This window comes from Glycine max, chromosome 4, assembly GCF_000004515.6.
Source record: "Glycine max cultivar Williams 82 chromosome 4, Glycine_max_v4.0, whole genome shotgun sequence".
Taxonomy (NCBI): Eukaryota; Viridiplantae; Streptophyta; class Magnoliopsida; order Fabales; family Fabaceae; genus Glycine; species Glycine max.
In genome coordinates, this window is record NC_016091.4 from 22,485,507 (window position 1) to 22,497,962 (window position 12,456).

A 12,456-nucleotide genomic window follows, 5' to 3' on the forward strand; every position below is an offset into this window, starting at 1 on the left:
ATAGAAAAGACACCAAAAAGTCATCACATATTCACATGAAGTAGTTTTGTAGAGAATGGTTTTAGTTTCCGTGAGGATAATCTACCACAACAACTCCAATATAGGCGAACAAACATATATCTATGAGTGGTGGTTGAGAGCAAGTAAACCCAACATAAGGATGATTTTTAAAGAGTTCTGTAAACAAAAAAAGAATTTTAAAAAGAAAGGCTAAAATTTTATTAATTTTACTTGAATGTAATTATAATTTTTCTGTTTTCAATAAATTTTAACTGATAGTAAAATAATAAGCGAATATGTCAACTGAAAATTTGTTAATACTCATTAATTTAAAATTTTGAATCAACCCAAGTACTTTCACTTCTGAAAAGTTGTAAGGCACATCTAGGTTATGTTAGGATTAAATTTAGGGAAGTACTTTTACAAATTTCAATGTATAATAATAAATTCCAATATACCAAATGATGGAAAACATGTTTACCTCTGGAATAAAAATACTTTTGAATTCTCTTCTTTAATCCAAATATGTACTTATATATCTTGGCTTGATTTTTATCGTTTACTTTGGCAATTTATGGACAATGACCACAGTTAAAGCTTAAAATAAAATTCATCGATTTTTACATTACCCACAAATTGTAGTTATCGTTGAAATTGCTTTGCAATTACTAAAATTACTAGCAAACTAGGTTTCAAAACAGAGTCTGGCACCGCAATGAGAGTTGTAACGTGAAGGTTTTGAGGATTCCGTTAGGGTACCATGACCATGTTTGTTGCATTTATTTTTTAACAATTTTTACAATATAATAGTGCATCCACAACTACCATTGTAACATGATTGCCAAGACTTTATAACCATGATTAGAACTGACTATTAATACTATAAAGTCTAGTAAGTTGAACAATATGCGGAAATTATTATATATTTTTTGCTATCCAAATTGAATTCATGTGAATGTAAAAAAAAATAAAAAAAAAAACCCATAATACTTATTGTGGAACTTTCTTCATTAATTGATATCTTCAAGTTCCCTCATACGACAAAGATAACAACGGCTGGACAGGGTGTTAAGGGAGTCATTGAGAGAAACAAACTTAGATAACAGCTTCAGTCACAAACTTGGCAGAAACCAATTACATGTATCCTTAAAATGAAAATAGGTTACTCTTCTTTCCCCATCAAAGAGAGGAGGAACTTCTTGTAGTCTCCAGAAGTTTCCTTGGCCACTGCATGCTCAAGGTGAACACTGTTTCTCTTGTAATACACCTCTTTGATCTCCTTCAGGTCCTTCTCAGCCCTGGTGACAATCACACGTGTGAGGGCATCCTCAGCAGTTCCAAGATGTTCCATGGCATTGCGAAGAACCTGCACAATGGGCTCAGGGTAAAAATTCTTGTATAACAAATGTATCTCATGTCATGTTCAAAGAAATATTCATAGAAATAGAATTTCTTATGTACTAATGAAGGGGGAAATGAAGTGATATGTCACGTGCTGAAAGAATCAAAGAAAGTGTACAAAATTTTCACCTTTTCGTAGTACTTCTTATGATCATTGATGCAACTAATGGCTAAATTTGCTGCCTTATGAAATTCATCAGATCCTTCATCGGACAATTTCTGCCACGGGAGAAAGGAACATGTTAAGAAAACTAACTGCTCTTTAATTTTGTCCTGCAAATGAGGTCTATGCTTTTTTTTCCCCTTTAAAATTACAAATTGGTAGAAGAATTTATTTTAAACACACTGAACTAAAGATTTTTTATACTATCATTCAATAATAAATTATTATAAATAATAAGATTGATAATTTTTGTAACAACTACTTAAAATAGTCATTTATAGAATGATTTCTTATCAGATGATAGTGTAAAAGAATTTATATCTACAACATAGAAATTAAACTCTTTGAAGAGAAAATGAACAATGAAACAAGTATTTTTCAAAGCTTAACAACAGTTGAGGGATTAAGGAATCAAAGAAAAAATTATCAAAAAAAAAAGAAGAAAGCAAAGAAAGAGGCTCTTCTTTGTTGTACCTTAGTGATGGCAATGCCATGATCATCCCTGTAGCGATTGAAAGTAGCCACAAGTTGGGTCTTGCTCCTAGTAGTAAGGATCCTAATAATTTCGTCATTACTTTTATTCTTGTTTTTTATAGCCTCATGAAGAGCATCAGCTTCAGATTGTGCCAATTTTGCATTAATTTCACTGCCCCCATACCTAAATGAGCTAACCAACCCTACCAATAGCTGCAAAAAATTAACCAAACACTAATTAGATCAGCAATAGTTCCCCTTAAGCATTTCACTCATTGACTTCTTTCTCTTCAAATGCCATAGCTAGTGTAAATAACAAAATAAAATTCTATAGGACGAAACTTACAATTCATAAGTACTTTTGGTATTATTTCCAATCAAAATTGAAGTTAAAAGTTTCATTTCGTTAATCAACTTGTAAAAGTTTTCATTAAAAGTCAACATAGATTAACGAGGTAAAACTTCAATTCTATTGAAGAAAAATACCAATATACCTAAGCAACTGTATCTAAATTTTGTTCAGCGTTGACTTGCCTGGCGAAGATGGCCACTGGTATTAGCGGCCACATCTTCCTCCAAGCAACGCTTGTATTTGTTGTGGTAGGCACGCCTCACAGCAAAAAGCTCTTCAGGTGAAAGGACACAGGAAATTTCCACAATCACTTGGTAGTTTTTGTCAGCACTCTTAATGGCTATATTGGCCAACAAAGCCTCACGTTCTGCAGGTTCCAATATCCAACGGTACATTGCCCTCTGTTTGGTATAACCCCACACAATAGCAATTACTAATTAATCAGTGCATCTATAATAATAAAAGCAACCAAAAAAAAAACAAAATCGTAAGAAACGTTTTGGAAATTGTCATGACAAGTCTTGTGTACCTCAAAGTCACCAGAGAGCTCAGACTCAAGGCGTTTGATGAGATCCTCTTGGAAGAGATTCTGGTATGCTTCTCTGATTAGGGTCCTTTGGGTGGCATTTCTATGGCCTAGTATTGCTATGATGGCTTTTCCATCAGCTCCCCAACCTACAATGATGTTAAAACCCAATAGGTTAGTGTGTGTTTCTTTCACTCAAATCGCGTTCCAAAGCACGTTGAACGTAATTTTTGTGAGAGGAAGCTTTGACATTCAACATGATAGAACGCATAAACAAACACATCCTTATAGTAGGCTTTTTTCTATAGTGATACTTAAATCAACACTATGAGAAATATGACATACTCATGAGATATTCAAAGTTTCTAAGAAATTGCTAGTCTTGTATATGAGGAAAAACCAAATTACATTAAGAACTGACTGTTATGTGAGAATGAAGGATTGAAAATTTGATCATGAACTTCAAATATGAAAACTTATGACTGAATGATTTTTCTTTTTAAAGAAAATGAAAATTTGGATTATGTGACCTTTGACAGCCTTCCGGAGAGATTCGGCATCTTCCACAGGAGAGTGGTTGGAAGGAGCAATCAGCGTAGCCATGGTTGAATTGATGTGTTTTTTTTTTTTTTTTAACTCTATGCTTCTACCTAGTTAAATTAAATATATATACACGCAGGTGCAAGTTAGTTATAGCCTATTACCTATGATACCAAAAACTGAACGTATTAGCTTCTGAGTTTACAATGCCCTCTCCTCAGAATTTATTTATGTAGTTTTTTTTTTGTGTGTGTGAATTCTTGTTCAGAAAGTGCCATATTCCATATTTATTTATAAGACCTATTTTATTTCAAACTTGGTCATACTAACGGGTATCTTAAAAGTATTAGTTAATAAATAAATAAATAACTCTCAATAAATAAATAAATAAATAAATATTATTTCAATGGATAAATAGATAAATAACTAAAAAATAATTAATATTATTTCAAAATTTTAAATAGATAAATAAATATATAAAAAATAAAAAAAACATTTAAAAATAGACGATAAAGATAAGGATAAAATATTTTTTCCCTCAAAATATTTCAAAATTTAATTTTAATCCTATAAAAATTGTATATATTTTTAATCCTTATATTTTAGCATAAACATATATTTTTAGTCTCGAATGAAAAAATAAGACTATTTTAGACAAAAAAAAAAGTTAATTTATCAAATTTGAAATTGTCAAAATTCTATTTTAGACTATGACACAAGATACATTAAATAAACTTGTTTTGATTTCTATTGAATATGATCATTTAAAAGTCTTGATTATGAACAAATTATTAATGATTTTATAAAAAAAATACAAAGAAAGATAAAATTTAAATGATTATGAAAATATATTTTTTTCTGTTCGGCCCGACCCTGAATTTGACGTTGAGTTTTGAACCGCTCCAATTGATTCATATATAGGTTGTACCACATTTTCCGACCATCTTAAATTACCCACACCTTGGTTGTGACACAAATCACACAATTAAGTATATTCATTTTTGAAAGAAAATGCTCAAGAGACCATGGACCATTCTAAACATGAAGCAGACTTACCGACCAATCCTTAGTTAAGGAGCCAATCTGCCTCCTTCTTTGACTTATGGTATTAATTATCTCAATAATTGTTTTAAGTCAAGACTTATCTAACTTGAACCCATATTTACTATCAATATAATTTCATTAATCACAATTAGTCTATTATTTTCATTGTCCTAAGAATTTATTTGGTGATTAGAATAAGATAGGATAACTATTATATTCTATTTTAATTCAATATTTATTGTGTGAATAGGATATAATAATACTATCATAGTTGTTATTTTATTTTATTGATTTAATGTAATTCTTATAAAAAGGTTGGATTAAGGAGAGAATAAATAAGATAAGCTCTCTCTCATTCTCTATATATTATGTAATACTCAAAATATTATAATTATATAATATTATACATATATTATATAATTTAACAATTTAGTAGTATATATATTATGATACACACATACTATAACATGTTTAAAATATACAAAATTATTTATATAATTATATATAATATTTACTACAATATTCAACACATTACTAATATAATAACAATAATAGTTTGACAAGTACATTTAAATTATATTCTTAATTAAAATATTAAAAATTTTGTTGAAATATTTTTATAAAAATGAATTTATTATAAATTTAAAAATCATATATAATTTTTTTATAATTTTAAGAAAAATAATTACATCAATAAAATACAATTTCATATAATTTAGCTAAATTATATTTTTTATACTTTTAATAATTTATATAATATATAAATTAAAAGTTAAATTTTAAGAAACAATAATTTTGTTATTTGATCAAAATTTATATTTTATCTTACTATTATCTGCTCTCTTTCCATCATATTTTATCCCTTAAATGATCCCCAAATTCTAATTTGTTTCCAAAATCCCGCTTAAATTTACCTCATTTTTAAATATTATAGTTACCCTCTACGCTTAGAAACTCGAAGACTATATTCAAGTGAAATTGAAATATGGTGCCTATATAGCAAGCCTCGCCTGAACATATATGCAGGGTTTGTGAAACATTTCAAAAGTTCCAAATCTCGCGATGAGTATTATATCCTCTCTCAGAGAATATATATTTACATGAAATCAAATGGGTTAAACTATCTAACAAGAGACCAGGCTCTGGCGCGCATGAAATCAGGCCAAATGGGATTAACCTTAGGAAGTGAACTCCGATAAGTATCTTACATCCTACTAAGGTACAATTATTTACTTGTTGTTGGAGCTTGTACCCTTATAACAACTTAACAAGTTCCTATAAATATTCCTATAAATATAACTATCTAAAAATATATTTTCATGAATTTTCAAACAAGTCTCTTAAAATATTATAATTATTTCCAGACGTTAAAATTAAATTTCAAAGTGCTATATTCAAAAACTATTTTATTGATGTGTTCATGTCTCTATAAATTTAAATTTTATGCACAACGATAATCTTATAACCCAAGAAAAATATACATTATTACATTTCATTGATTAAAAGTCTTGAAAGCTACAGTAACCATACTAGTGTTTTATTATATTAAAGTAATCCTGGTGACAAGTTAACAACTACTATAGTAACTACTTTATAAAGCATAAGCTATACCTGTTTTTAATGACTTAAGTTAGACAATTGAGTTTTTAACTGATGAGCTTATACTATAAATATTTTACTATAACAACTAAATGATAATTGTGTTTAAGTATGAAATGTTATTAAATAAGTTAGTTTTATTAAAGCTAAGTTGCTATAGTATTTTACTAAAGCCATCTTCTTAAAACAAGTATTTAAATTATAAGCATAAGTTTTAAAATTGAAGTTGTTATTTGCTACTCTTAATCTTTAATTTGCTATTGTATCCTAAGCTTTATTCTACCTCTTTTCTCATTAAACTCATACACAGCCACTTAATTATTATTTTCCTCTCTCTAACTGATTTATGCTTTACCACACTCACTCTAATTCATTCACATTTAATCCTATTTCTTCCAGACTCTCTAGAAAGCTCGTACGGTACCACCCCCGCCCATTGAAAACTTATTCTCCCTTTCATTAAGCTAGCACCTCACGGACCAAAACTCCCAAAACCACTACTCTTTTAAACATTGATTTCCCAAATTGCTAGCTGATTTCACAACTTCCTTCTTTCTCTCACGACTCATCATCACGCCATGCCAATCTTTACCTTTCTTTAGGGCGGCAAATGAATCATTTATCCACTATCCATCCAATCCATTCACAATAAATTCATACAATCCATCTATTACAAAAAAATATAACAAATGGATGAATGCAAATCCATCCATTTAATTTTATCACTACTAGAAAAAAGATATACAATGACGATTTTTCAGGGCACACGACAACGGTTTTGAATTGTTTTTGAAGGTTATATCGTGAAAAGTCAAGACTTTCGCAGGCGGTTCCTAAAAAACCGTCATAGAAAAACTATCATTCTAAGACGATTTTCAGTCAAATAACCGTCTTACAATTTGTTTTTTTAAATTAGAAAACAAAAAAAAAGATTCTAAGATTCAAAGGACCGTCTTAAAAAGTTTACTTTCTAAGATGGTTTTACGGAAAACCTTCTTACACTACTAGAAATTACAGTTAAAACTCTATAAATTAATAATGTCAGGACCGGAGAAATTCATTAATTTAGAGAGTTATTAATTTATCAATAAATTAATAATTATTAATTTAAAGAATTTTTAAGTAATTATACTGTACATACCAAACAAAAAGGCAAATTAGTCTATGCCTCTTAGAATTATGTTGCAACGAACCTTGGGACTCAACGTAAATTAGTAACTAGTGTGCTCATATGCATCGGAAAACAAAAATACAACACCTGAACTATTGGTTGCAATAAGAAAAGTTAGAGATGAGATCCAAATAGACTTGAACTTTAAAGGAAAACAGACAACTATTGAATCATATTTCAATAGAGTGTAATATATTTTTTTCAGTTTTTATGAATTATTAATTTATGATTTTCTTGGGACCGAAAATTATAAAAGGATCTCACGAAAAATTATTATCTTATTATTTTATCGAGTTTTTCAATTTTTTACATTGGCCCAAGTCGGGACCGGACAAATTTATTATTTTAGAGAGTTTATTAATTTACCGAGTATTAATTCAAAGAGTTTATATTGTATAGATTTAACATCGCTTGGTTAACATCGGTTTTGGACAAAACCGATGTTAACAAAAACGCAGTGGCATACTTGTAAATAAAATGACTTTATTAACATCGGTTTTGACCAAACCAATGTTAATTAGGTCCTGTTAACATCGGTTTCCAAAAAACTGATGTTAACATGACCTAGTTAACATCATTTTTGTCAAAAGTGATGTTAAGGAGGTTATGTTAACATTGGTTTCTTGACAAAACTGATGTTAACGAGGTTATGTCAACATCGGTTTTTTTTAAAACCGATGTTGTGTTTTTACTTAAATTAAAAATCGAATATCCTTTTCTGCCCGTGCTCAGTCTCGCAATCCCACCCTCGTCACTACCATTGTCTTTAACCCCGCACGCTCAATCTCGCAAACCTACCCTTAGGCCGTCGTCACGCTCACCGTCGTGTCTTGGTAAGTTTTGTTGCTTCAAAAAAATTCATCTCGTCATTGCCATTGTCTCTGAATGACGTTCATTGCTTTCCTTATAGCCATTCCATTAGCACCAAAGCAGTCTTTGCTCTTCTTTGTACTCGGAATCACAGGGTAAGATTTTGTTGTACTTGCAATCACAGTAGTATGAATAGAAAGACAAAGCAGTTCTACCTCTTTGCGATGGTCTTTCATTATTTCCCCTTTAATTCCAATCACCCAGAGAGTTTGTTATGCTATAATTAGGGTTTTACACAGTTCTATTACTCTTGTTATTGTTTCATCAGGTCATCCATAATCCCAAGATAAAGAACAAGACCACCAGGACTGCCCTATTCTTTGAAGGCTGCTTGAGGTATTCCTATTCATACTACTATCAATGCTTCATTCCTTTACCAAAAATCACAATATCTTTTTTAATGACTCTCAATCATGATTTATTTTATGTTTTTCAACAAACTTGAATCAATAATATATTACAGACTATGTTGCATAACTTAATTGTATATTTAACTTGCATGTCTAGACTCTTGACACTATTGCCCATTTCTTTAGTTATTTATGACTTCAAATTTGACAAAGATGCAGTCACCAAAGCAGTTACTAGTATGCATATTACTACATTATTTAATTATTTTCTGTTAACCTATATCATATGTACTATATGCTTCCATTTAAACAAATGCCTTCATAGTTGATGTGATTCAAGTTGTTATTCTAGCTAATGGCTCAAAAGGTGAGGCCATAGTCGTAGACTAAGGAAGGCACAAGAGTGGTTCTGGATAGCCAAGGGAACCAATCCATGGATGACGATGATGATGGGGTTGTGCCAATACGGTAGGATATGCTAAAGTTTGAAGTGGTCATTGTGCTTTATAAGAGTATAATAAAGATATAGTAATAGATAGAGATAAGGAGGTGTGGAGTGTGGACATTGAGATATGAGACCGTGTGGCAACACATAGTGTACACTCATGGAAGGAAACAATAAGAAATAAAACACACAATGTACAAGTTTTGATACCGAAGTATAAAAGTGTGTGTATGTTAATACAAAAGTGCTTGATGAAACAAAAAGGCCTTTGATCATTGGTGTGATGCAAAAAGGAAAAGTTGTAATATAGTGTTTAGGCATTTTTGGACTTGAGTGCAGTGATGCTCTAAAGTGTTACACAAGAGTTAGAGTCTCAAGCTTTTTTATTGTTGGTACTACGCAGCTGCTCAGCTCATGACTGCTGTTAACTAACACTGTTGAAATTATTGGACCTTTGTTTCCATTCCCATGTAATATAGTGATTTAAGTAGCAGGAGGGTGAAGGGATAAGAATTTTTCCATTACCATTGTGATTTAGTGATTAAGCTAAACTTTTTAAGGAGTATGAATGGATAAGAATTATAGAGGCAACTCGTAATGAGAATTTGCTAAGATATGTTAAGGTTTTATTTCAAATATTGATGATGATCCTGACTTAGGCAACACTCAAGCAGATTCATCAGAGGAAGTACACTTTAGCTTTGTTGGATGACAGTGGTTTTTTGATTTGTAAGCCAACCAATCTCCCCATGGAGCTTAACCTGAAGTTGACTCTCATTGATGGTGATCCTATTCCTGAGCCTTCTTTATATAGAAGACTCATTGGTCGCTTCATGTAGTTAACAATTTCTAGATCAAGCATTGCCTTTGTTGCTCATAAGCTTAGCTAGTATATGAATTTGTTGTTTTCCATTCCTAACATTGATCCTCAAATACAAATTGTTGAGATTAGAGATACAAAACGGGCCAACACTTTTTGAATACTCAACCTTTTGGGTTCAACATACACTCCAGTTTAATGAATATGTCATGATTAACTTTCTTGCTTGATAAGGCCTGCATGGATTCAAACTCTTTAGTGTCCACCTTTCTCTCTTTAGTCTTGAGTGCTTGGAAGGCCTTTTTTCTCTCTTCCAACACTTTTTCATATTCCTCCAGAGTCATTTCCTAACAAATGAACAGAACAATCAACTGGTTAATAAATTTCAAATGCAAAACACTAACACCACAAAGTATGTAATTAACCATGATTTAGATCCTCTAAAGCTAAAGAAACACATCAGAAAGTGAACTGTTGACATCTAAATTAGATGATATCAATTGATGACAACTCTGCATCCCACTAGTTAGCTAGCAGAGATACCAGAGCCATGCATTGTACTTGTTAATTAATTAATAAAAAATGCACATGAAAACTTTCAAACACTCACAAGTTACAAAAGGCTAACCAATATTGGGAAAAAATAATCATAATCAAGGAAAAGATGGGGTATCTCAAAAGTAAATGCACAAAAGATTAGTAATTATTACAAAGCATATCAAAAACAAAAATAATAATCAAAGTAAAAAAAATAGTCCAATCAATTTGGAGAGATACAACCAGCAGACAATCCAAGATGGAACACGCATCTTCTATTGGTACTTAAATTGTCAAAACACAGAAAAACCAAAGCATACAACAACAGTTTAGGGTAAGAATAAGCTTTAAATAGGCTTGAAATTCACCTTATCTTTAGGCTCTTTTTCAGAGTTTCATTAGTAGGGTTGTCCTTGTTTCCATCGACAACATCTTCTTTAACTGCAGGCTTTGTAATTATAAACCAGATCGAGCTTAGCCTACCATAGCCAAGTCTGGCCTGCCCTATTTCCACTCATTTGTCCATTAGTACTTAGTGGATCATTTGAGACTAAATATGTTGATTGTTGAAGAGTGAATGTACTACTTACTTTTGAATAAATGATTTTCCAAACTTCATTTATGCAAAAACTCATTAACTAGAAGCTTGTTTTTACCATTTGTGCAGTAACCAATAAGTTTGACCATATTTTCATGGTGAGGCTGGCCTAGATAATTGACTTCTGCCTACAAACAAAAATGGAAGAAAATTAGTCAACACCTAGCAAGACCAAGGAGTTAGAAAATAGATTAAGAGTTTGTGTTGAACTTGGACATACAAGCCATTCTCTGTGGCCTTGTGTCGCAACATGCCCTTTTGCGGGCGAGCGAAGGCGAGGCTCACGGGTGCGCTTTCCAAAGGAGGAAAGATGCGCGGAGTCGCCACCAACGTTTATTTGTGGAAAACGTCGGAAAAATTGAAGGAAACCGGTCAAAATGAAAATTCTAAGTTCGGGAGTTGTATTTACGTTTGAGGAAGGTATTAGCACCTCTCACGTTTGCCTCAAAGGACAACAACCTATTTTTTAGAATTGTGGAAATTGTGTTACCTTAACTTTTATTTCTTTTTATTTTTTGAGGTCGACAAAAGCGGAGCTTTTGCTCCTACGTACCCTTCATCGAAGAGGAAATTAGACCTACGTAGTTCTTTCTTAAGAGTGAATCAAGTGATTCTTTTTACTTGAAAGGTGATCATTTTAAGACGTTGGACCTTAAAAATGATCCATTTACTTGATAAGGAAAACTGAAATGATAAACTTTCAAACCCCATTTAGTGACCTTTTTTGTGGACGAGCTTGACTAGGCGAGTTGATTTTAGCCTTAGTTTCACTTTAGTTATTAGTCAATTCGATTAAGAAAGAGAAATCCCAAAGAGAAAATGTCCAATTGATTTTTCGCTTTATTTTACTAAAAGGTATTTTTTGATTATTATATTATTATTTTACCTCTTTTTTTATTTCCAACGTGGTTACGGCACGACCGAACGGTCGGAATTCATTTTAACAGAAATTAACGGATTTTACAAATCAAATGATCGGTGGAAATTTATTTTATTTTTTGATTAGGCGAGAAATGACTTAAATAAATGACTGAAGCACGTCAAAAGGGGGGTACGGAAAGTAAATGAAAACGAGAATAAAAATACATGAAACAAAATGTGGACCACCACGGGTACATAGAATGAATTGAAAAGCTCGGTTTGGGATACTTACCAGTTGAAGACCGAAGAAAACGAAGAACGAACGATGGATGTCGAAGAACGGTTGAAAACCTTCGCGTAATTACTCACGGAAACGTTACGGAAGCACCTCGGCTTGGATTTTCTTCACGGAAACAATTTTCCTTAGCAAATTTAAGAGAATACGAAGTGCCAAGAAGGCTGAACCCCTTTCCTCTTCACTCCTCCCCCTATTTACAGCAAAATAGGGGAGGAGCTTGCCACCCAGCTCGCCCAGGCGAGCAAGGTTGCTTCCTCCAGAAGCAACCGCCTTCTGGAGGAAGAAACTGGAAGGCCCAAGTGGGCCTGATTGCTATTTGTCCCCTTTACTTTTTTTTTTTGGTAATTCTTTTTCCATAACGTTACGAAACTTTACGAATTTCGTAACGATACTTATTTTCCTTTCGC

The 12,456-nt window shown here is 31.8% G+C and overlaps 1 protein-coding gene across 2 annotated transcripts; it reads right to left on the bottom strand.

Annotated features, from left to right (window-relative positions):
• Window positions 1-990: 990 nt before the first annotated feature.
• On the bottom strand, window positions 991-3,609 carry LOC100813609 (annexin-like protein RJ4). Of its 2 annotated transcripts, none has more exons than XM_003522905.5 (6): window positions 3,447-3,609; window positions 2,920-3,065; window positions 2,573-2,791; window positions 2,039-2,251; window positions 1,531-1,620; window positions 991-1,366 (listed from the first exon to the last, which is right to left on the bottom strand). In XM_003522905.5, exons 1-6 carry the CDS (start codon window positions 3,517-3,519, stop codon window positions 1,163-1,165), a joined length of 945 nt encoding a protein of 314 aa, XP_003522953.1. In that variant the 5' UTR covers window positions 3,520-3,609; the 3' UTR covers window positions 991-1,162. The 2 variants fall into 2 exon arrangements, with proteins under 2 accessions (XP_003522953.1, XP_006578485.1); XM_006578422.4 differs by lacking the exon at window positions 3,447-3,609 and adding an exon at window positions 3,262-3,436.
• Between the last annotated feature and the right edge of the window lie 8,847 nt (window positions 3,610-12,456).

What these genes read in the sequence shown, in the direction of transcription:
- LOC100813609 (XM_003522905.5), bottom strand. Translation starts at nt 3,519, where the DNA reads ATGGCTACGCTGATTGCTCCTTCCAACCACTCTCCTGTGGAAGATGCC. An exon ending in TCTCCGGAAGGCTGTCAAAG is followed by an intron (nt 3,066 to 3,446) that starts GTCACATAATCC and finishes ACATCATTGTAG; the next exon opens with GTTGGGGAGCTGATGGAAAA. An exon ending in ATGGCATTGCCATCACTAAG is followed by an intron (nt 1,621 to 2,038) that starts GTACAACAAAGA and finishes CTCCCGTGGCAG; the next exon opens with AAATTGTCCGATGAAGGATC.